Here is a 21,554-nt window from a genome sequence, read left to right on the forward strand (position 1 = left end):
GAGGAAATGGAGACCGGTGGTGGTGCTGCTGAGAATCGGGTGCGACGCGACCGACTGCGCGAGTGCGTGCACCGTACGTACTGGTAACCATTCCCCAAGAAAATTGCACGTGTAGTACACCATTGTATAAGATTACGAGCTGTTTGGTTCACGTACTAATATTGACTAGATTTATCATACTTTCTTAGCTAAACTTGCCAAAGGTGAGGCCATCAAAATCCAAACTACACTCTAGCCAACAAAATAAAAACATGCCATATTTTTTAGAGTCACTTACATGTGGGACCTAGATTATAAAATAGGAATCTTACCACACTTGTGGAAGCCAACCAAACACTCACCTAACATGGTCAAACTTGCCTAACCTCAAGTGTGGCAAAGTGTGGCAACTTATGGCCATCAACCAAATAGCCCCTAAATTGTTAAAATCCTATTAGTTTTATGGGTTTCGCTAAAATATCAACTTCAGTCGGACTATCTAAACTAAAATACCATCCTGAACACTACACTCTTCACTCTTCTTCTTGCCTCCAATGTTAGAAATGCTCGTCGGCAGTCGTCCCTGTCTTTCATCCATTCCCGGCCACCGTGTCGCGGCTTGAGAAGGTTGCAGCGCTCTAGAAGTTAGTGGAGATCAGTGACGCACGAGCTAGAGGAGGCCATCACTATACCCTTCTTGTCTTGCCGCCGACTGTCGTGCCTTGTCGTTGCCTTCATTCCATCATCGCGCGTTGTTGAAGGAGGTTGCTGTCACTCGCTCCTCGTCTTGCCAACCAGCTGTTGCGCCCTGTCGTCATCGTTGTTCCCTTGTCGAATCAGAGTTAAAGGAGGTTGTTGTCGCCTACTCCACGTATTGTCCATAGGCTGTCGCGCCTTCGCCACCACCGTCATTACATCGTCCGCCGGAGTTGAAGGAGGTTGCCATCATCCGTTCCTCGTCTTGCCCGCTAGCTGTCGCTCGTTGTAGTTATCACCATTCTCTCGTCGCTCCAGAGTTGAAGAAGATTAGGGACATCACATATGGATTTGGATGTGGTTGGCCAACATCAAGGCTCGAGTTTCTAGCTCACGTTTTTATTTTTCTGAGAGCTAGAAATTCATTTTGTTAGGGACATCACATAAATACCCTAATTCAAAGGAGTGAGTGAGTGTTAAGGAATACTACTTTTTCACGACATGGTTAGCCCTTTTTAAATTTATTGGTTGAATTATTATTGAGGATTATTTGCTACACGCTTCTAAAAATATGTTTTTTTCTCAAAAACTTTCCTGTACTATTTATTTAGGTCACTTATTCCAAGCTATTAAGGGGCGAATGGTAGAAGCAGATTCACATCGTTAGCCATTAGGGGCCGAACGGTAGAATTGAACATTAAAATATGAGGTATGCTACAGTACTTTACCATAGCTACCCTAAAATAATGTTGGTTTGTTATGTTTTGGTTTACTGTAGACTATTGTAGCGGTTGATCTAGTGCTCCCATGTTTGATCCAACGGCTGGAAATAGGCAAATAGTTAATGGCATGGAGCATTGTAGCTCTCTGCCTTTGGTGTTGGAATGACGAGGATATGATCGCTATTCTATATGATTCTTGTAGAATTTAAAAGGCCCCTTTAAATCACAGGAATGAAAAAACGAAGGAATAGAAAAAACATAAGATTCTGACAGGAATATAAGTGTAAAATATAGGATTGCAAAACACAGGAAAAACATAGGAATAACCGTTTGATTGGACCACAGGAAAAACACAGGATTTTGAGGTGAGATAAAGACTCAAATGATTTTTTCCATGAGGTTTTACCTCTTGTTAAATTTCCTCTAAAACTTGTATGGGAAGAGGCATTCCATAGGAATTTCATAAGATTCCGTAGGATTCATTCCTTTGATTCAAAGGGCTTTGTAGGAAAAATTTCTATAGAAATAAAATCCTCTAAAATTTCTATGAATTTACTTTGAATCAAAGGGGCCTAAACCCCTTATTTTTAGTTTTCTTTAAAGAATTGGATTTGCAAATAACTCAAAGCCTCATTGGTTGCCCTAATAAGCCAAAAACCAAAGTTAAAATTTAAAAATTTAAACTTAATTTTGGAGTTGATTTTAAGATATTTTCAACGTAGTTTTGTTTTCAGCATTGGCTTTTAAGTCGCTAAAAGAACACATATATCAAATCCTACCTGTAAACAAACTTTTATTGACTTTTATTCAATAATAAGCTATTAAACAACTTATTAGAAAATATGGGCAACCAATAAGGGCCCCATCGAAATATTGGACTAGCAAACTTTATTTGGAATCATTTTTCCCTCATTTTTTTAGATTTCAAACATATGAGCTCAAACCTCTTGGTGTTTATTTCCTTAGAAAAGTAGAAGGCACTTTATCTCTCCTCTTAACTTTATTCTAATAATATTTTCCCCTAAAATTTATTCAATTTCTTGTGGAATATTCAAACATATGTTTAATTTCAATGCGATTTCAATACCTACAAGATTGTGTATATCATGACTTCCAATTTATGATTTTTTTTCTCGTTCTTATTTTTTTTCTCAATTCATGTGTTCCAAAGGAGTCTAAAAGAGGTCTTATTCGTAAGATCTTCCCGTCTATTACACAGCCCAAGATTAGGAAATTAAGGGAGATGTGTATGTTAGAATCAAGTTTATCGAAATAATGACTCTTCCTCCATTCATAAGAAATGGACCCTGAATCCCTGATGTGTACCGATATATCATCAGATATTTGTCATTTTCACGGAACGATAAAGCCTCTATTCACGATCAACGAGCATCCAGTGTCGCTATTTTCATTGGCAACATAATGGTCCCATCGGAATCTTGGGAGGCTTGTCAGGAGCTGGACAGCAAAGGAATAACTTCTCTTTCAGAGATAGACAGTTGGGACCAGACCAGACATCAAAGAACGAACCATTGATGGCTCCATGCCACTTCAATCGACAACTTTCATCAGTTTAGGCATCTGCTGTTCTATCAACTTATGTTGTACCAGTAGTCTCGTTGCTGTAGCAAAAATGGTGGTAGCCATCGACAGCATAGCAGAACAGATAACGAACCAGCTGAATATTGCTACAAGATGCTTTCATCTCAAGCATGTAATTGGGGTTCAATCATAGAGAACACAATTTTATCAACAGGTTAGTGCCTTCAAAGGCCACCAACATTGCTCCCAGATTCAGAACAGCCTCATGCATATACAGCGTCACAAATAAACGGGTCCATCAAATAGCTGATAGACCCACATAAAAGGTTACAAGTCTAGCAAACCTGGCAATTTATGTTACATATGCTCTGCACCAAGGGAGATGCTATTGTCAAGACACTAGGCTATATTACATTGTCGAAGTTATTGTGCACAAATACGACTGCAGCGCAGGCATTTTCGAAGAGGTTCCATGTAGATGCAACCCATGACAATTAGAATGATGGGGGCCATGCCAATAAGATTAGACCCCATAAGTATAGCTGGAGCTGTTAGAACTTGAAGGCCAAATATGCCGTTGATAAAATATGGTTACCCTTCTTCAAGCTCCATCATTTGAGCTCCAATAGAAGTCGCTTCTTTCAGTTGAGTAACCGTATGGGAGATGAGGCCCATAAACAACATTGCCATTCAAATATGTCATCTGGTCCGGTTGTGACACTGCCTGATAAGCATTTGGAATACTGCCTTGAACTGTAGTGTTCTGAACTAAGTAGATGTTGCTATTGATATCATTTGGGTTAGCCTTTGTCCTGCTGCGGGCAGACCGTTTGTTTTCGACAGGGCTATCTGCACTCAGCCTAACCATTTGCTGCTGGATTTCATTCAGTGGGTTACAAGCTAATTTTGACTTAGCAGTTTTCTTTGCATCAGAGGACTTGAATTCAAGCCTGTATAGGGCAAAAGCATCACAATCATTGATCTCATACTCATAGAGGTGCCATTCATAGCTGTTAGATGGTTGTGGATCCATGTAATAGGACCTCTTCAGACCCCCAAAGTCTTTCATCACTTGCTTCCTTGATTCATGCCAACCACGGCCATTGTAATCTGGCAATGACCTTTGCTTTCGATTTCCACTCTCAAATGCTCGTCTTGGCTTGTCAAAGAACAGCCACTCTCTAATAGATTCACCCTCAAAAATGTACAGATCAAAAAGTTCTGCAATGATAGAAATGAACCAGCGATTAATTCAAACACTTGTCCATGCCAATACAATGGGAGGAGTTATGTAGCAATAACTTACCAGGTGCATTCCATGGGGACTTCGCAGTTGCAGCCCCTTCACAGACAGGAATACCAACATGCTTTCCTTGGATTTTTGCACTGAGGGCAGCAAACAGAGGGCCATCTTTTAAATCGATACCTCTTGGACGGATCACAGGCATTGTGCCTGGTGGACCCTCTTCCTTCACGGCCAAATCAGCATGATACATGCTGCAATAATCTTGCCACCTTTCTGATCCTTGAGCAGGCCGAGGGCAGTCCCAGAGAGCGCATTTGGGCCTCAGGAATGCAGCAGGTACTGGAGACATTGTATTGAGCAAGTCTGACATGTGGAGGAAAACATCTCCAGCATTTTGTCCACAGTTACTCGTATCAAGATATGCATTAGGGGGTAACTCTTGTGGCAAATTGAACTGTGGATATTCCAGCTGACCAGTACTTTCCAGATTATTGAGAACATCTGAATTGTATCCAGGAAGATACATCTTGTAATTATCATCATAAAGGAAATCCTCAACAGTAAGTTCCTGGTTAACATAATACATCTGCAAGGACAAGGTGAAATCTTGTTAAAATTAGCTCTCCTCTGTCAAACTTTAAAGTCAAGATTTAAGAAATGTGGCAGAAAGGCAAAATCGCAAGTAACATGATGATATGTGTTCTTGCCTATTGCATGCACGTCGAATACATGAAGACAATCCATTGTAGCAAAAGGAAAAAAAAAAACATCATTAGGAGGATCACATGACAATTACAATGCCAAAGAGGTCATAAGAGCTCAGAAATAGGCAAAAGAAAAGTTCCGGGCAATGTCTCAACCTAAAATCTAAAATGCAATACTGATAAAAGAATTATCTATCATCAGAAAGAGCAGATACATAAGTCCTTTGTTTTATTCTCTGAATACACTAGAAATAAGATTTATTGACCACATATTGAGTGCACAAAAATTGCATTAGCAAAGGAAAGATTCAGATCACAACTACAAGAAAGCAATCACAGATAATTTCTTAGTTCAATTCCAATACAAGAACAATCCTTGTACCAATCAAGAGGAACAGAAACAGAAGCTTTTTGTTCTTCTCCAAGTGTCCCACACAATTAAACACACTATAGCTTCGCTTAATTAACCCAATACGCAAATCCCAGTTACAATAAGCAATATAACGAACATCAGATTTCTTAACTACACGGTCCAAGTTTACCGTTGTAAGATAATTTTGGAAGATCCAGCTAGTCACTTATAACCAGCATCCAATGAGCAGCAAACGTTTACTTTGAAGTTTGAGCCGTCAAAACAACGATATCCTTGAATTTAAATTTCAAACAAACATCGAAGATTCAGCCATTTGGTAGTTGTAAATGGAATGCGCTGGAAACCAAATCTCCAGCACAATGATCTACAGCTAAGTGCATCACTGGCTCACATTCTTCAAATTCACAATTAACAAGTTCTCATCTACAGTTTAATTTCAAGGGCTGGGCATGCATGTTGACTAATGCTTGGCTGGGCCAGCCACAAAAACCTGTTTGGTCCCGTCCCAACCACAACCATGACAAGTCCCATGCTCATGTTCTTTCTCAACCTCGCAGACCTCCAGGAGCTCTCTCCACCCATGTAACTCCTTCACCCAATCAGCATTACTAGAAATCATCAACTTTGAGATGATAAAGCATACATTGCTTAAAATTGTCCAAGACGCATGCCAAGGCTATAGAGTGTGCATCTGTACGACCAGGCACATTGAGCTTCTGGCCTTCCCTTCCACATTGACCCCCTTATTCTAAGATGGCAGAAACCCACCTGTTTAACTGAAATTTCAGTCTTACTGGCTTGATCAATGTCTTGCCAGTTTTGGTTACACCTTTTGTTGGTATTAAATTTATGCACTCGGTCCCTTATCCCTCACAAAATACCCTAATTCTAGCAAATCAATATGCAAACCCTCAATTCAGAGAACACAATCATCCCAAAATCACCATACACGTAAGTTTAGAGATAAAATCACCCGCCACAAGTGTAATAAAGTTCCAGCAGAATGAATACCTGGATTATGAAAGATGGGATAAAGTTGTTCAACAATTGCAGCAGCAAACTTAACAGCGGGGAAAGAAAGGTAAACAAAACATTACTAACTTGGGAGTGGCAAATTGCAGCAATGTCAAAAACCCATGTCATATGTATCCCAAAGAGCAGAAGAACGTTAACAACAATGCTTTGGACACACTAGCTGTGCATCTATATGTTGCTATATTGGAGCATAATAACCTACTGATAGCAATAAACGCCACATCAACAAGCTATAGGAGCCCCCCCCAAAAAAAGATGCTGGCTGAAACAAGGCCATAAGTAGCCCATGCCTCAAAGAAGTGAATTGAATGGTACAGCGCATATATAACGTTCAGTTTCTACCTTATGTCACACATATAATAAGCTTAATTTTATCTAAAAATAGTCAATACACCTAGATCAAAGCGCCGTCCATTTGAAATCTCCATTACAATGCGAAACCAAAGCTTTCCTGTTGTGGTTACGGTGAGGCCTATTGCATTACCGACAGAGGGCAAGCACAAGTGCACATGAAGTTTGTCTACACAAGAAAAGCAGAAACTCCCACTAAATGATTTAACGGGTCTGTTTTTGCAGATCACATTATATCCAACTAAACGCACACAACAAGGACTTCATTGAACATCTCTACAAACACAACAAAGTAGACAAATATAATTGATAAACCAGAAAAGCACACCACAGGCACAAAATCACACCGAACCGAAAAGCCAAGCCGCTCACATCTCTGAAGAAACACTCACGTTTCCAAGGATCCACATCCACCCTACTAATAGGGTGCCATTGTACCATAGTTCGCATAAAGATTGGAGCTTCCGTTTGACAGACTAGTAATAAAAAGTTAAAAAATCTTATACCTGATCATGGAACACCGCGGCAGCGGCAGGTGCCAGCATCCCTCCACCACTCGCCAGAACTCCCTGACCTGGCGACTGCGGCTGCTGCGGCACCGTCAGATCAGCCGGGGAGGCCACCGCTTCCTCCGGTGGCTCCGGCTTCATGTCCTGGCCGCCCTGCGCCTGCGGGTGGCCGTGGGCCTGGTTAGCCGATGGCGGGTGCTGCTGCTGCTGCTCGACGAGCTTGCTGGTGGCGTCGTCCTCCTCCTCCTCGGCCGCCGCCAGCTGCAGCAGCCGCAGCGTCTCCGACGGCGGATCCGACAGCTCCCGGTTGTTCCCCTGCTGCTAACCGAAATCGGCCCCCCCAATGAAAGCGTGAGCCGAGGAGAAGCCTAGAAATGGAGGACGGTGGGGGGTGGGGAGGGGTGTGATGCGCTTGCCTGGAGGGAGGAGGCCGGGGAGGAGGAGACGCTGAGCTCGGCGCGCCACTCGCGGAGCATCTGGTGGAGCTGCGCCTCGAGCACGGCGGCGTCGGTGGAGCGGGCCTCCTTGCGCGCGGACTGGAGCCCGGAGAACATCTCCTGGAGGTCGTCGACGCGGGTCTTGGCGCGCGCCCTGAACTGCTGGTGCCGCGCCGCCCCCGCCGACGACCTCCCCGCCGCCGGGCCCCTCCCCATCCCCTCCTCCTCCTCACCCGCGCGCGCCGGTTCGCGAGTTCGCGGCGAGGGAGATGCTCTTCGTTGATCTCCTCCTCCTCTTCGACGGGGAGAGGAGAGGAGAGGAGATGGGCGTGTGATGTCGTGTTGCTGGTTCGGCTCTTCCGCTTTTGGTCCGCGGCCGCTGCCACTTTGTTGGGTGGGGGTGGGAGAGTGGGCTGCTGCTGCTGGGCCCGCCTCGCCTCGGCTCGCGACGGCGGCGGCAAAAAAGAAGGGGAGGGAGTAGGCGACGCGCGCGCGCGCGCCGCGGATGGATTAGGCTAGGGACGAGTACACGACAGGGGAGGGAGGGAGGGAGGAATCCACGAGTCGTGAAAAGCCGAAAGAGCCGTCCCGGCAACGGCCACGGCACAACACAACTCGGGACGGCTTCTTTTTGTTCGTGCAGTCTTGAAAAGAAGAAACTTCTGTTTGTGCCTATCCTACTATACTCACTGCCGCTCTCTCCCGGTTTGTTTGTGTTTATGCTTTGCTTCGAAGTCTCGAATAAAGTCGTCATCTGATTTCGGTCTTCCTTTGGAAAGATCGTCTTGTAGTTGTAGTCGTATTTTAGGGTGTGGGTATACGACTATACGCGGTCTCTATGAGTGGAGCGTTTGGATATTGCGATCGGAAAAAGGACATGCATGGTATCTGGATTCTGGCCATAGATAAATCTTTTGAGATACAAGTGCATGTAAGTGTCTCGTGATATCCAAAGGAAGATCAGATTTCATGAAAAAATAAAGGTCGAATGAATTATCCAGTCCAGCCAAGGTTCTAACTTTTTTTGTAAAAAGGTGGAGTTTCATTCGTCCATCCTCCTTTACATACTATCTCACATAGTGCAAGACCCACTAGGATGCAAGTAAAATGAACAAGTATGTTTTTCTCCCATTTATCACAAATTTAGTTATTTAAAAAAACTACGGTACTTGTTAGAAAATGAACTATCAAATGACGCTTTTATATGTTGCACGCTTGCATCGCAAAAGCCCACTTTGCATGAGTAAAAAAAAAAAAGAAAGAAAAACGCACCAAACTCCATATCCATGAAAACCAAAGTTGACCACCCAATCGGCTTTCTCGTTACACCTGTAAACAATGAAAGTCCGCGAGATTAGCCAAACTCCCTATTCCCTAATAGGGATATCTATTGCAACTAAGGTTGCGTTCGGCCAGAGGCGGATTCAGAACCAGATTGAAGGGGGACTTATCTCCTTCTTTCTTTTTCAGTCCCCCTACTTTTCATTTTCTCCCTCTTTACCCCCTTTCATCTCTCCGTCTATCAATGATGATCCAGCTAGTTAGGGGGACTCGAGTCCCCCCAACACCCATGCTGGATTCGTCGCTGCGTTCGGCAGGAGCAGTTGGGAATCCACTCTACTCTTTTTTCACGCGCAAGTTTTTTAAACTGTTAAACGATATATTTGTTGAAAAAATTTTTCATACAAAAAAATATTTTAAAAAATCATATTAATCCTTTTTTTTAAAAAATAACTAATAATTAATTAATCACGTTTAAAAAATCGCTCTGTTTTTCGTACAGAAGAGATTAGTTTCTATCCTTCCTACCGAACGCAGCCTTAGTAATAGCCCGAGATTCAACCTGAACCCTAACTCAACGATTGCATGCTATATCTTCCGATCCATCTCGACTCAACGCCCCAAGCAGCCAAGCTGAGCAAGCACCACCTCCAGTCTTTGCCGATGACGGCAGTTTCCTCGATGAAAGCATGTGTCTACCTCTCACTACCTGAACCTTTTTAACGCTGAAACAAGGGAGTGATACCAAGTGGCTACACGTAAGTAAGGTATACGCGTGTAACCGGATCAGCCGGTAAGGGCATTCCCAATCTAATAATTAGAATAGTATTCATAGCATTAAATAAATTGCCAACTAGGAAAAAATGATATGACAAGTGAATAAATGAAGAAAGAGAGGGAAACCATGTCTTGCATGAGACATGGTTTCTACACAACATTCAAGACATCATGTGAGATAAATAGCATTAAATTGAAGTATGGAATAGTGGTGTTTGCATTAGAAGAGTAGTATCTAGTACTAATTTTTTGATGACGTGGAGTTTATGGAAACCATGTATATGTTATGAGTTGGGACTGCCCTAATAACCTCTAACGCCACGTCCGATCGACGGCCCAGAATCTCTCGTGCCCTCCTCCTGTGGCTGGGAACCGGACACATCGCCCCCACCTCGCCCGCTCGTCGCTCCGTCGCCGCGAGGTCGCCTCGCACCCCCTCGGGCGGGCCACGTCTGCTCGCTCCAGGACACGCTGAACCCCACTCCTTCTGTCCCCACATGTCATAGACTAAGCCGTCCATGTACATAGCCCACTCCCCCCTACTCCTCCCCCGTCTCCTTCTCCGGTCGGTTTCCCAACCCGAGAGGGCCTCGCCGCCATTGCCGCCTCGCTCCTCGTCTCGCGGGAACGCCGCCGCCGCTGCCGCCGCCATTAGGGCTTAGGGCTCAGGAGGCTCGCGGCGATGTGGTGGAGGGCCGCGAGGGCTCGCCGGCGGATCGCCGGGGCGCGGGCGGCGTCCACGTCGGCGGCGGCGGCGGGGGAGAAGAGCTGCCGCGCCGTGGTGGTGCCTCGGTTCGGAGGGCCGGAGGTGCTGGAGGTGAGGCAGGGGGTGCCGGTGCCCGATCTGAAGCCGGGGGATGTGCTCGTGCGCGCGCGGGCCGTCTCCATCAACCCTCTGGACCTGCGAGTGAGCGCTCTGCTCTGGACTCCCTCTCCTTGGGAACCGTCTGATGAAATGATAACTTTTTTTATTATTATTTTCGATATGTCGGGTAGAAAAATTGGCACGGGTGCACGTTTTGGGTCAATCTTTGCACTGTAGGTAGTAGTCACTGATCAGTTGGTGGTATCTGCTAATGCAACAGAGTGGTGGATTCTTGTTTAATGCTATATGAACTAGGAAGGGAAGGAGTGCAATCAGCAGTAGGTTTATAGTTTGTGATCCCCAGATGAGAAATGTTGTGTTCTCATTTTCTTTTAGGAACCAAAAGGCCAGGTGACCCCAGTCCCAATTTTCATGGAATTAGATACCAAATAGGTCTACAACAGTTTTGAGTTAAGTTATACTCTGTTTGAAGCCTGGAATTAAGCAAAATGCAGTTGACATGAACAATCGGATATGCATATATTCTTGTGCTTTCCAAATTATGAAATGGAATATATTGTTCTTTTGGTGAAATTTAATTCATCTCATAAAAAAATGTCTCTCCTCAGATGCGGTCTGGTTATGGGCGTTCAATATTTGAGCCAGTCCTACCTCTGATCATTGGCCGGGATATAAGTGGTGAAGTTGCAGCTACAGGGACTTCTGTGTCGTCCTTTACTATTGGGCAAGAAGTGTTTGGTGCTTTGCATCCAACAGCCATAAGAGGGACATACACCGATTATGCAATTCTTTCACAGGATGAGCTTACTTCCAAACCATCTACACTCAGTCATGTGGTATGAATTCATCAGATAACTCTTCTCGTCGTAACATTGATATTTCAAAATATCATTTCAGGATCACGTCAATTTCTTTCACCATTAATCTTCACATAGTATGAACTGGACAGACCTGGTCCTTTCCCTGGATGTATGCAATATGTTTATTCCATTTCAGGAATGTACAACAGTGCATCATATTTTTGTATTTAACAGGCATTGTGGCTAATGGATGATGATAGGAACTCCTTTGTGTAGATTTAAACAAAAACCCATCCTTTGAAAGCTTTTTAATGAAAGTTCTAAAAGGTTTTAGTTCATGTTTATTGTTTATTGATGGGGAGAACAATTTCTATCTTCTTAAGTAGATAGCTCAGGACTTGGTTTCCAATGTTACCTGTATGTGAAAAAAATACCATACTGCAAGCTAATCGAATCAAGTTTTGTTATATTGCAGGAGGCTAGCGCTATACCATTTGCTGCTTTGACTGCATGGCGTGCTTTACATGGTACGGCTCGAATTTCTGAAGGGTATGTCTGGTTATACGCCACTGTTTGTGAAACAGACAACAAGTTCTTTTTGTTGCCATTGTTGCTGTTTCCTATAACTTGCATCTACCTTTACTTTTAATTTATTGGATTGTTAGCATGATAGGTAAGTATGTAATTAGTGACTTTTAAATGGATTTGGTATTAAAAAGTGTGCTCCTCATAGTTTGCTTGTGCGGCAGACAGCTAGAAGCATACTACTACAAAAGTTACTTCATCTCCTTTCATAAAGTTTCAGATTTTTTTCACATATATCTAGGTACATATGTAAATTCTTAATTTTAATGGTGATCTGCACTACACTTCCCTCTCTTCGGGTTCTATTATATAAATATAAATTATGCAGGGAAGTTGTAATCTCTTGTAGTCAATCCGAAAACCAACCCTATTATTTAGGTCCAATTCACAGCACAAGCTTTTCGTTATCAGTAAAATGTTATTTCATGTCTGGTTGAGTGGTTACATATTGAAGTTATGCTCACCTTTCCTTTTTGAACTGAATGCAATTAATTTTCGTTTTAGACAAAGAGTACTTGTGATTGGTGGAGGTGGGGCTGTTGGGCTAGCTGCTGTTCAGCTTGCAGTAGCTGCAGGGTGTAGCGTTTCTGCAACCTGTGGAACTAAAAGTATTGAACAAGTGTTGGCCGCTGGTGCTGAAAAAGCTATCGATTACACTGCTGAGGTAAACGCTTTCAGAAGTCCAAACTCTTGTACTTATATTTTCTTTACAATGATGATGATATAGTGAATTCTTTTGCCCTTGCACTATTTTCGGTATCAACACAGGCAAACCATATCCTTAATATGTCTAGCTATCTATTCCATCTGTTTCATCATATTATAAATTGTTTTGACTTTTTTCTAGTCAAACATTTTTTAAGTTTGATCAAATTTATAGAAAAAGCTATCAATATCTAAAATGCCAAATTAGTTTAGTTAAATCTAATATTGAATATATTTTGATAATATGTTTGTTTCGTGTTGAAAATGCTACTACTATATTTTTCTATAAACTTGGTCAAACTTAAATAATTTTGGCTAGAAAAAAAGTCATAGCGACTTATAATATGAAATGGAGGGAGTATATATTTATTTGTCTTTGCTAAGATAGGATTGTTACACAGCAGGAATGGATATTTAATGGTACCATGGTGCCTTAGATGTTGTTTAGTCGTTGTGGTTCGTTGTTCTGTTACCACATTATCTGATAAACTCATGCTTACATGCAGACATATGAACTCTGAATCGCTTATTCATCCACTTTGCACTGTGAAGCTATGCACAGAACTGATAGCAGCTAGCAGTTTTTCATCTTCTTAGCTGTGGAATCTTTCATTTCTCCTACAAGACTACACATATGCAATGTTACACTTGACATATCATTTTTCTTAGGTCTAATGTGACTATTTTCTTTTCTTCTTGCATCAATACAAAACATAGTACTTTATACTTATAGATTATCAGGGAATGATATTAGTACTACTGCACAGCAGAAGAGTGTTTGAACCGGTTTTCAACATCATTCAAAACTTGCAACTCATTGCCGCTTGTGGCTGGTGGTGTGACTGCAGCATCAGTGGCCAACACGATACAGTTTAGACGGGTTGGGAGAAACCTGGAACGAACAGTCCTATTGCTCAGTAGTATTATATGTGGCTTTGAGCTATTGTCTAATTCTTTGTGCCTGGTAAATATAGGAGAGGATACTGAAGTTTTCCGTTATTCTCCATGAGTGAGAAAACATTAGTGAATTTTGTGTCAGGGCATAGATCATTTCTGCGATTGGATAAAATTGTTAGCTCACTAATTGTCCTGTAGATTGTTTTTTTTTTCTCTTTAAGAAATTTCCCTAGATGAGTACCATCGTCTCCATAATGTTCATATTTTATGGTTTACCTTACAGGATACTGAATCAGCAGTTAAAGGAAAGTTCGATGCCGTGTTGGATACCATAGGAGTACCTGAAACTGAGAGAATTGGCATTAATGTTCTGAGGAGAGGCGGACACTATATGACCCTTCAGGTCGTCAACCTGCCCCTTTTAATTTTTTCTGTGTTTCTGCTTTGATTGTCATTTGTTCATTATTGTATCATCCTTCTTTGTGATAGGGAGAGGCGGCTGCCCTAGCAGATAGATATGGATTAGCTGTGGGACTTCCTGCTGCTACTGCTGTTTTACTAAAGAAACAAATGCAGTACCGTTATTCTCATGGAATAGGTTTGTATCTATTCATATAATCTTTTCTTTTTGTTGGGTAATTTATTGTGCCTTGAGGGGATATATTTTGCTTTAATTATAGTAGCTGGTCATAGACTAATAGACTATCTACGTTTCCACTTTAAAACTTTGGCTGTGTTTACCCGGCAAAAAACTTTGGCTGTGTTTAGTTCATTGTCCAAATTTTTTTTGACGTATACGGGCACACATTTGAAGTATTAAACGTAGACTAATAACAAAACAAATTACATATTCCGCCTGTAAACTGCGAGACGAATCTATTAAGCCTAATTAATCCGTCATTAGCAAATGTTTACTGTAGCATCACATTGTCAAATCATGGCGTAATTAGGCTCAAAAGATTCGTCTCGCAATTTACATGCAAACTGTGCAATTGATTTTTTTTCCGTCCACATTTAATGTTCCATGCATGTGTCCAAACATTCGATGTGACGTTTTTGGCAAAAAAAAAAAATCTAAACACGGCCTTTATTTATGTGGACTTGCACCAACTAGAACTTGGTCAGTATCTGACTAACTGGCGAAGAGCAGGGCTTGCTTTTGCCAAAATCCAACAAGCATGGCCTGGTCTCTCAGATAGCTTTTTAGATCAATACACAAATCTATGCAACCTTACTCGATTTCGCTCATAAACATCCCAACCATTTCCCAGAACTGCAGAAAACAACTTAATAACTGCTATCAGTAGCTTTGAAAATAACCCTCAAGAGAAAAACTATACATGTACAGTGAATATAAAATATTTTCATTTCTATTTAGTGATGCATTGAATTCTTTACTGCATAATAGGCTGCAATGGCATGCACATACACATGCGAGTTGAGGCTGATAGCAGTGGGCCGCCTGCTCTTTAAAGTTTAGATCCAGCACTTAAGTGATTAATAATGACTAAGTTGGTCACCATTGGTGTCGATTGCTTGTGAACTGCTTGTCAGTGTTTGGTTAACGACTTAATTCTACAAGGGTTCAATTTGTTTGTTTCTTAATAGATATGATCAGGATATGTGTGTCTATCATGCGATCTTATGATATACAATTGTATTCATGTCTACCTTTGTATTTAATTTAGGGATGAATTGCTTTACAGAAGTTATCTATATGACCTATTCCATTGTTTATACAAGACGTTCTCATGTTTCTTACAAATTTAATATCAGATTATTGGTGGACATACATGAGAGCTGACTCTGAAGGACTTCATGAGATACAGAGGCTGTCTGGAGCTGGGAAATTGCAGATACCGGTGGAGAAGACATTTCCCATCAGCAAAGTAAGAGAAGCTCACGAGGCCAAGGAGAAAAGGCTGGTGCCTGGCAAGGTGGTTTTAGAATTTGACTAGTTTTAGTAAGATTCTTCTCTTGTAGGAACAGAAGAACCGCACCTGTCTGTAAATCGTAAGAACTTTCTCCTTTTTCTTTACCTCTATTTTGGAAATATGTATCGGTTTGTTGGCCTGACAAAATTTGGTCGTCCTGTCAAGATGCATTTGTCATACATGGAAATGCAGTAAGCAATAACGTGAGGCCCGAAAGAAATTTTCATTTCATCTTTTACTCTGGCACATATATCTCTGCTGAGAGTTCTTTCCCTCCTAGGAGTACATGAAAGGTGAAAAGCATGATTCGATCCCGGTAGCGCTAGTGCACTAAAGAAATTGGGAATGATAATTTAGCCCTAATTACTTAAGTTAGATTTATTAACTAATTCAGCAAAAGCCTAAGTCGACAAGGAAAAGTAGTCAAATCACCTATAATACAACACTGAACTCCTGCTGTCCGGGATTTGTTTCCTAGTGTTAAGAAAATATGAAACATCACATAAAGCAGACTTCATTTGCTAGAAAATGCAAATGGTGGTGAAATAACAATGAGGGGATGCAGGCTATTTTGCCTTTTGAGCTATGTTAATGGCAGGTACTTAGTCTTGCACATCAGTAAGCAAAGCAAGAATACTGCAATGTACACTTGACTATAGCATATCCGAAAACAGTATCAAAACTTCGAGCCAGATGGTCACTGATCCGCCCACCAACAGCTTCAGCTCAGAGCAAACACCGACCTCTCACGTATGCTATTCACAAGGTCAGAACTCAGAACGAGCGCAACAAGTAAGAAGTCCAGCCGTTCGCCGAATAACTACAATCGAATCGAGCTACGGGATGGGAGGAAAACAGGGGCAATCAATCTGCGTTAGTCCTTCCGAAATGCAGGGCAGGGGAGACAGCCTATGGGCTTTGGACAGTACCACTGGAGAAGCTAAGCAGCAGCGGCCGTGGGCTGCTGATGCTTTGCCTTTGCTGCTGCTGCCGCTGCCGCCGAAGCTGCCTGCATCGGAGTGGCAGTGGTGGAGCCGCGGGAGTTCGGAAGGGCCCGTCTCTCGTCCTGCTGCCGCTCGATCTCACTGATCCTCTTCTTCATCATCTGCACCTCACTGGCTAGCTCCTCTATCCTCTGCTTTCTCGCCTGCCATTCCAAGAACAGAGACAGTTTAACAATCTCTGCAGAACGCTTGCGTATTGCAAAAATTACAGTAAAAAACTACGCATGATACCATGTTACCTCGATTTCCTGCTTACGGATCTCCTCTTTTCTGGCTTCTGCCCTAGCACTTCTCTGCACCTCGTAGATGATTGCAGTACCAGCGACCTGAAAAATCATGTGACAATTCATGTCAGCTGTAATCTTTTGACATAATCAAGTACTTCTCGAGCATAGGAAGTTAGAGAAAAATAAGAATTCTGGAAGAACCAGTTTTCAGGCTCTTCAATTATAGCATTTCAGAGTAAAATGTTCAGAATTTTCTGGTATTAACAGACAAAAACTCATTTAGAATAACTGAGATCAAAGTACTTGCCGAGAAAACAAATAGTTCACCAAGAAGATCTGCGGCAGCTTGAATTGCCTTCTCCTCATTCAGGGGCCGAATGTGAATGTCAGTTGCACGGCCATAAAGCCGCCTCTGCATGTTTGTAGTGAAACGATGGTTTACCTGAACATAATGTGCCATACACCTTGTCAGTACAGTAGTAAAAAAAATTTTCTGCTCAAACTAAAACAAAGGCATGCATGAGTTAGGATAAGAAGAATTCATCCATTCTACTGTGCTCAGGTCGCCAATAATCTCAGCCTAAAATTCTTTGATGTTCTACAGAAGGATTGAGCAGCAGCATTATCTATTCATGGTTTCAGATTAATCTTATTTGAAAGATACCCATCATCAGTATATGCAGATGTATTCATAGTTTCAGATCAATCTTATTTGGAAGATACCCATCATCAGTATATGCATATGTATTCATAGTTTCTGATCAATCTTATTTGAAATATACCCATCATCAGTATATGCAGAAGCCATTTTAAAGGTTAGATTTGTGAAGTAATGTGAATTATTGGTGGTGCTCTGAACAGATAAGGATCATGGCTATTGTTTCCTCAGTGTTGCAGAAGCCATGTATTACTGAATAACAGACGTAAGGAATCATTATAATCTGGCTCAAAGCTTGAAGCTAAACTGTCCTTGCTTATTATGAACATCAAAATCATGAATTACTAGCATGTGATTCTGACATCAAAGAATTGACCTCAGGTAAATGCTGCAGATTATTCCACTTGATATGAACACCAAAATCCATAATAACTAACATGTGTTTCTGACATTTATCCACATCAAACAATTGACCTCAGAATCTCAGATAAATGTTGCAGACTATTCCACTTGATATGAACACCAAAATCCTGAATTACTAGCATGTGCTTCTGGCATTTATCCACATCAAACAATTGACCTCAGATAAATGTTGCAGAAACAATCGAGATGAATGTACATTTGTAGGAGATCAAAGCGGAATTATGAGTTATGCAGATCCTTGTAGGACTCAATAAAAAAAAATCCAGAACTCGCTACAAAAACAGAGAGATCCATTACAAAGCACTGTTGTATCATGGCCTGAAAGCTCCATGACAGAATACTGCAACCAAACCAGAACTGTGCATAAACGCAACCGTCCAATGTAAAGATATACCAATGAAACAACCCATTAATTTACCAAAAAGCATCAGAAGTTCAGAACTAGCTCGTCGTACTTTCGTATTTGCATTTCATCATACACATCCCCACACGTCGCTAGTTCCCAACAAAATAAACCCAAGAGTCTCGGAGGAACATCCTCAAATCTCCAAAGTCCAAACCGCCCTTACGGAAAAAAAAAACCGCTCAAGCAGTTCAATCCACCCAGGCGACGCGGCAATCTATGAATCCAAGCATCAACAGGGCGGAGCCGCGGAGAGAGAGAGATGATCAGGGATGAAGACGAGACGTCACCTGGGCGAGGCCGATGATGAAGCCGCGGAACTTGGGGTGGATCCCGGCGTTGTGCTTGAGGCGGGCCGCGATGGGCTTGCTCAGCGTCCGGAACGCGAGCGACCCGAGCTTCACCAATGGCAGCACCATCACTTCTCGCCGCAGCGCCACCCCTCCCTCTCCCTCTCTCTCTCTGCTTGCTTCTTCTCCGTGCGCGCTCGCGCTGCGGCGAGGGAGGAGACGTGGCGGTGGGGTTCGTATGATCGGTGGGAGGCGCTCGCGCTGCGGGTTGCGACGACGAGGAGGAGACGCGGTGCGGGTTGGCGAGTTTGTTGCGCTCCGCTCGCCTAGTTGGCTCTTTCTTGGAGAGGAAGGAGAGAGGGAAGCGAGCAGGAGGAGGGGGGGTCGTTCAGTTTCAGGCTTATCGGCCAAGTTGGTGGTCGCGTCTGGTCCTTTTTGTGATAATCTCGCCCTAAATCAGAAAGAGAGAAGATCAAAGATCAAACAACTTCGTAGAAAGTGAGAGGAATCCTGAACTCTACTCGTTGGTTTATTTTAGGACGGAGGAAGTATTTTCTGTATTTTTTTTTGTGTCTTTGTTTGATTTTGTTATCTCAAATTTTGTCAGCGTGGAAACTTCATGTTATCCCATATAACCAGGAAACAGCAGAACAAAGGGCAACATGTAGACCGGAGGGCAAGCAGATGTCCTATACAAAGTTACTGCTGAAATTGTCCAATGATAAGTTGTCAATTCCTGAATCTGGTAAAATATATTGCTAATAATTTACTGTAGAAAGTAAAGCATATAAAAAACCAGACGACTCAGTTTACAACAAGAAGCATGAGTACATGACAATTGACAAATCAGGTTTTGTTTCAGTGAAGTAGCCTGGTACGAGTTACTTGCAGATCAAGTCCATTCCCAGTTAGCCGCCAAAAAGAAATGGAAAAATAGCTAGTCATATATAATCTCAAGTGACATAATATGCCAACCACTATGGAGTCTCAAACGAAACCACAAAAAATTCAGTTTGAAAACTTAAGCATCGATACAATTGACTCGAGAAAACATAGACTAATGATGCAGCTGCTAAGATAGAAATCTCGAAATCATGTATTGCCTGTCTAGCTTTTCTGCAAAATTTCCATGCCAAATCAACTAAGGTTTTCATTCCTCTATGTGTGATGCATGGTGAACACACATGCGCCATGTGCCATCAACCTTCTCGAAGACGTTTGTGGCGACTTGCTTCCCCCATGTTCTTCCTTTGGTCTTAACCACTTCCAAGCATGTGACGTAACCAAGGTCACCATGCACATGAACCTCTACATTTTTCAGATCAATGTTTAGTGGGAACTCATAATCTGTGCCACATACCATCTCCCAGCTTTGCATGACCACGTCATAACCTGATATCCGACCCGCAGCAGGATGGATAACATATACATGGTCACCCTTAGCCCATAAAGAGTACATCGCTGCAAGATCGCCATTCTTGAAAGCATTGTAAAACCGTGTGTTTGCTGCAAGGAGGGAAGCTTTGGTATCTTCATGGAGGATGCGCAGATCATCCCTTATCTTTGCAGCCCGGGAATAATCTTCTTCCTGGATGGCTGTATGTAAATTACGCTGCAGGGTTTCCTCGTCAATTGACAAATCTTCAGTCATTGGGTAACCATCAGCATCTCCACTTTTAACATGAGCAATTTTGCATCGGCCCAAATTGGATGATGCAACTTGAAGCCCTGCACTGAAGATAACATATTAGACATTCTGAAGAAAACACAGGTTTCCTTTTTATAGTGAAAACTGAAAAAAATCTATGATGCAAATATTATCAATGATCTTTCTTCTAGCCTCGAATTTCAGCAAGTAGCTTCAATACCTGGAGGTTGCAACTTGGGATTTAGAACAACTAACTGAATATGCACTAACAACTGATATTTGATTTGCAAGCTACAAAGTTCACTTCTATAGGCCTCACCAAATATCATACGGTCCTTAGCATCTACCTAAGCGCGTATTTGACCAAGCACGTATTACCTGCATAGTTCAATTTTCCTCATCTAAACGTACGATCTCTCCCATCCAGCCAACAAATTACTCCCAAAACTGATGAAATTTGAAAGGGGCATTTGAGAACAGCAATAATCCCCAACAAAATCGAACTTGTGGGGTTACCACTACTGAATCCGCGCGCGTACATCAGGCGTGAGTTCAAGCAATCAACCCCCAAAAATCTGAGATTCAGAGACAAGGAAGGGGGCCTCACATGTTTCTCGGCGCACCGCTCCGCCTCCGGCCGATGCAGATCCGCGTAGTGGCGGGGTTGGTGTAATCGGTGAAGAACCCCGCCTCGCAGAGCCGCGCGGTCGCGGACGGCCGCAACCAGCCGCTCGCAGCCGGCGCCGCAGACATCGCAGGCTTCCGTCAAATACCTTTTCCTCGGCTGCTTATCCTTGATACACTTTTGAGTTTGACTCCCCTCTTCTGGTCTACTAGCACTCTACTACTCCAGTAATTTAATTTTGTGGTTGTTTGGATCTCTAACACTACGGGTTTAAAATTGCCGAACGAAATTTCCGAAGTTGGTCCTATCGGACCGCCCCAGCCGATACCATATTATTTCGGCCGCATTTTTTTTATTTTTTCGTGAATTTGGTTTTTTTTTTCAAATTTGATCAGATTGTATTAAAAAATTCATACAATTTCAATATTTCGACCACCGCAGATACAAATAGCCCAACCGAAAGATTAAACCCTTATGTCCCCCAATGTACTTTTATCCAAAGAAGGTTTACTGGACCGTAAGGCTATGTTATTTTCTTAAACTATAAAAAATACACATGCGTTGTAACGGGTGAAAACTATTTTAATCTTATTATTGATATAATTTAGTTAACGTGAAATTCACCATGTTAAATTTGTTTGGATATATACTTTGTTAGAAAATCACGAGCTATAATTAGGAGTCCAATTATCTCAAGTTAATATACGAGTTTTTTTTTTAAAAAAGATTTCTGATTCAAAATGAAACATCAGTAATAAAAGTTGAACCAAAATAAAATTTACTCAAACTGATTTTGAGCAACTTAAAAGTTCAGGCTAGAAGTAAAATATGATGAAAAAAAACATTAAAATCAACTTGAAGTTTAGGTTTTAAAATT

The 21,554-nt window shown here is 42.2% G+C and overlaps 4 protein-coding genes across 4 annotated transcripts; 1 reads left to right on the forward strand and 3 right to left on the reverse strand.

Moving 5' to 3' along the window:
• Positions 1-3,141: 3,141 nt before the first annotated feature.
• Positions 3,142-7,975, reverse strand: LOC127785648 (transcription factor VOZ1-like). Its single transcript, XM_052313051.1, has 4 exons — positions 7,574-7,975; positions 7,155-7,475; positions 4,246-4,771; positions 3,142-4,160 (listed from the first exon to the last, which is right to left on the reverse strand). Exons 1-4 carry the CDS (start codon positions 7,808-7,810, stop codon positions 3,541-3,543), a joined length of 1,704 nt encoding a protein of 567 aa, XP_052169011.1. The 5' UTR covers positions 7,811-7,975; the 3' UTR covers positions 3,142-3,540.
• Positions 7,976-10,206: 2,231 nt separating this feature from the next.
• LOC127779029 (uncharacterized) lies at positions 10,207-15,637 on the forward strand. Its single transcript, XM_052305701.1, has 7 exons — positions 10,207-10,559; positions 11,087-11,314; positions 11,754-11,827; positions 12,368-12,527; positions 13,749-13,868; positions 13,955-14,063; positions 15,242-15,637. The coding sequence occupies exons 1-7, from the start codon at positions 10,335-10,337 to the stop codon at positions 15,421-15,423; spliced, it is 1,098 nt and encodes a 365-aa protein (XP_052161661.1). The 5' UTR covers positions 10,207-10,334; the 3' UTR covers positions 15,424-15,637.
• Positions 15,638-15,646: 9 nt separating this feature from the next.
• LOC127779045 (OPA3-like protein) lies at positions 15,647-19,072 on the reverse strand. The gene is made up of 4 exons (XM_052305726.1): positions 18,405-19,072; positions 16,938-17,072; positions 16,643-16,729; positions 15,647-16,546 (listed from the first exon to the last, which is right to left on the reverse strand). The coding sequence occupies exons 1-4, from the start codon at positions 18,531-18,533 to the stop codon at positions 16,340-16,342; spliced, it is 558 nt and encodes a 185-aa protein (XP_052161686.1). The 5' UTR covers positions 18,534-19,072; the 3' UTR covers positions 15,647-16,339.
• A 203-nt stretch (positions 19,073-19,275) lies between these two features.
• Positions 19,276-20,862, reverse strand: LOC127779035 (uncharacterized). The gene is made up of 2 exons (XM_052305714.1): positions 20,660-20,862; positions 19,276-20,137 (listed from the first exon to the last, which is right to left on the reverse strand). Exons 1-2 carry the CDS (start codon positions 20,803-20,805, stop codon positions 19,555-19,557), a joined length of 729 nt encoding a protein of 242 aa, XP_052161674.1. The 5' UTR covers positions 20,806-20,862; the 3' UTR covers positions 19,276-19,554.
• Positions 20,863-21,554: the final 692 nt, after the last annotated feature.

Source organism: Oryza glaberrima, chromosome 1, assembly GCF_000147395.1.
Source record: "Oryza glaberrima chromosome 1, OglaRS2, whole genome shotgun sequence".
Taxonomy (NCBI): Eukaryota; Viridiplantae; Streptophyta; class Magnoliopsida; order Poales; family Poaceae; genus Oryza; species Oryza glaberrima.

What these genes read in the sequence shown, in the direction of transcription:
- LOC127785648 (XM_052313051.1), bottom strand. Translation starts at nt 7,810, where the DNA reads ATGGGGAGGGGCCCGGCGGCGGGGAGGTCGTCGGCGGGGGCGGCGCGG. An exon ending in CCCCGGCCTCCTCCCTCCAG is followed by an intron (nt 7,476 to 7,573) that starts GCAAGCGCATCA and finishes TTCGGTTAGCAG; the next exon opens with CAGGGGAACAACCGGGAGCT. An exon ending in GTCCCCATGGAATGCACCTG is followed by an intron (nt 4,161 to 4,245) that starts GTAAGTTATTGC and finishes CTATCATTGCAG; the next exon opens with AACTTTTTGATCTGTACATT.
- LOC127779029 (XM_052305701.1), top strand. Translation starts at nt 10,335, where the DNA reads ATGTGGTGGAGGGCCGCGAGGGCTCGCCGGCGGATCGCCGGGGCGCGG. An exon ending in CATCTACACTCAGTCATGTG is followed by an intron (nt 11,315 to 11,753) that starts GTATGAATTCAT and finishes GTTATATTGCAG; the next exon opens with GAGGCTAGCGCTATACCATT. An exon ending in CCGTTATTCTCATGGAATAG is followed by an intron (nt 14,064 to 15,241) that starts GTTTGTATCTAT and finishes ATTTAATATCAG; the next exon opens with ATTATTGGTGGACATACATG.
- LOC127779045 (XM_052305726.1), bottom strand. Translation starts at nt 18,533, where the DNA reads ATGGTGCTGCCATTGGTGAAGCTCGGGTCGCTCGCGTTCCGGACGCTG. An exon ending in TCATCATCGGCCTCGCCCAG is followed by an intron (nt 17,073 to 18,404) that starts GTGACGTCTCGT and finishes CATTATGTTCAG; the next exon opens with GTAAACCATCGTTTCACTAC. An exon ending in GTGAACTATTTGTTTTCTCG is followed by an intron (nt 16,730 to 16,937) that starts GCAAGTACTTTG and finishes ATGATTTTTCAG; the next exon opens with GTCGCTGGTACTGCAATCAT.
- LOC127779035 (XM_052305714.1), bottom strand. Translation starts at nt 20,805, where the DNA reads ATGTCTGCGGCGCCGGCTGCGAGCGGCTGGTTGCGGCCGTCCGCGACC. An exon ending in AGCGGTGCGCCGAGAAACAT is followed by an intron (nt 20,138 to 20,659) that starts GTGAGGCCCCCT and finishes TGTTATCTTCAG; the next exon opens with TGCAGGGCTTCAAGTTGCAT.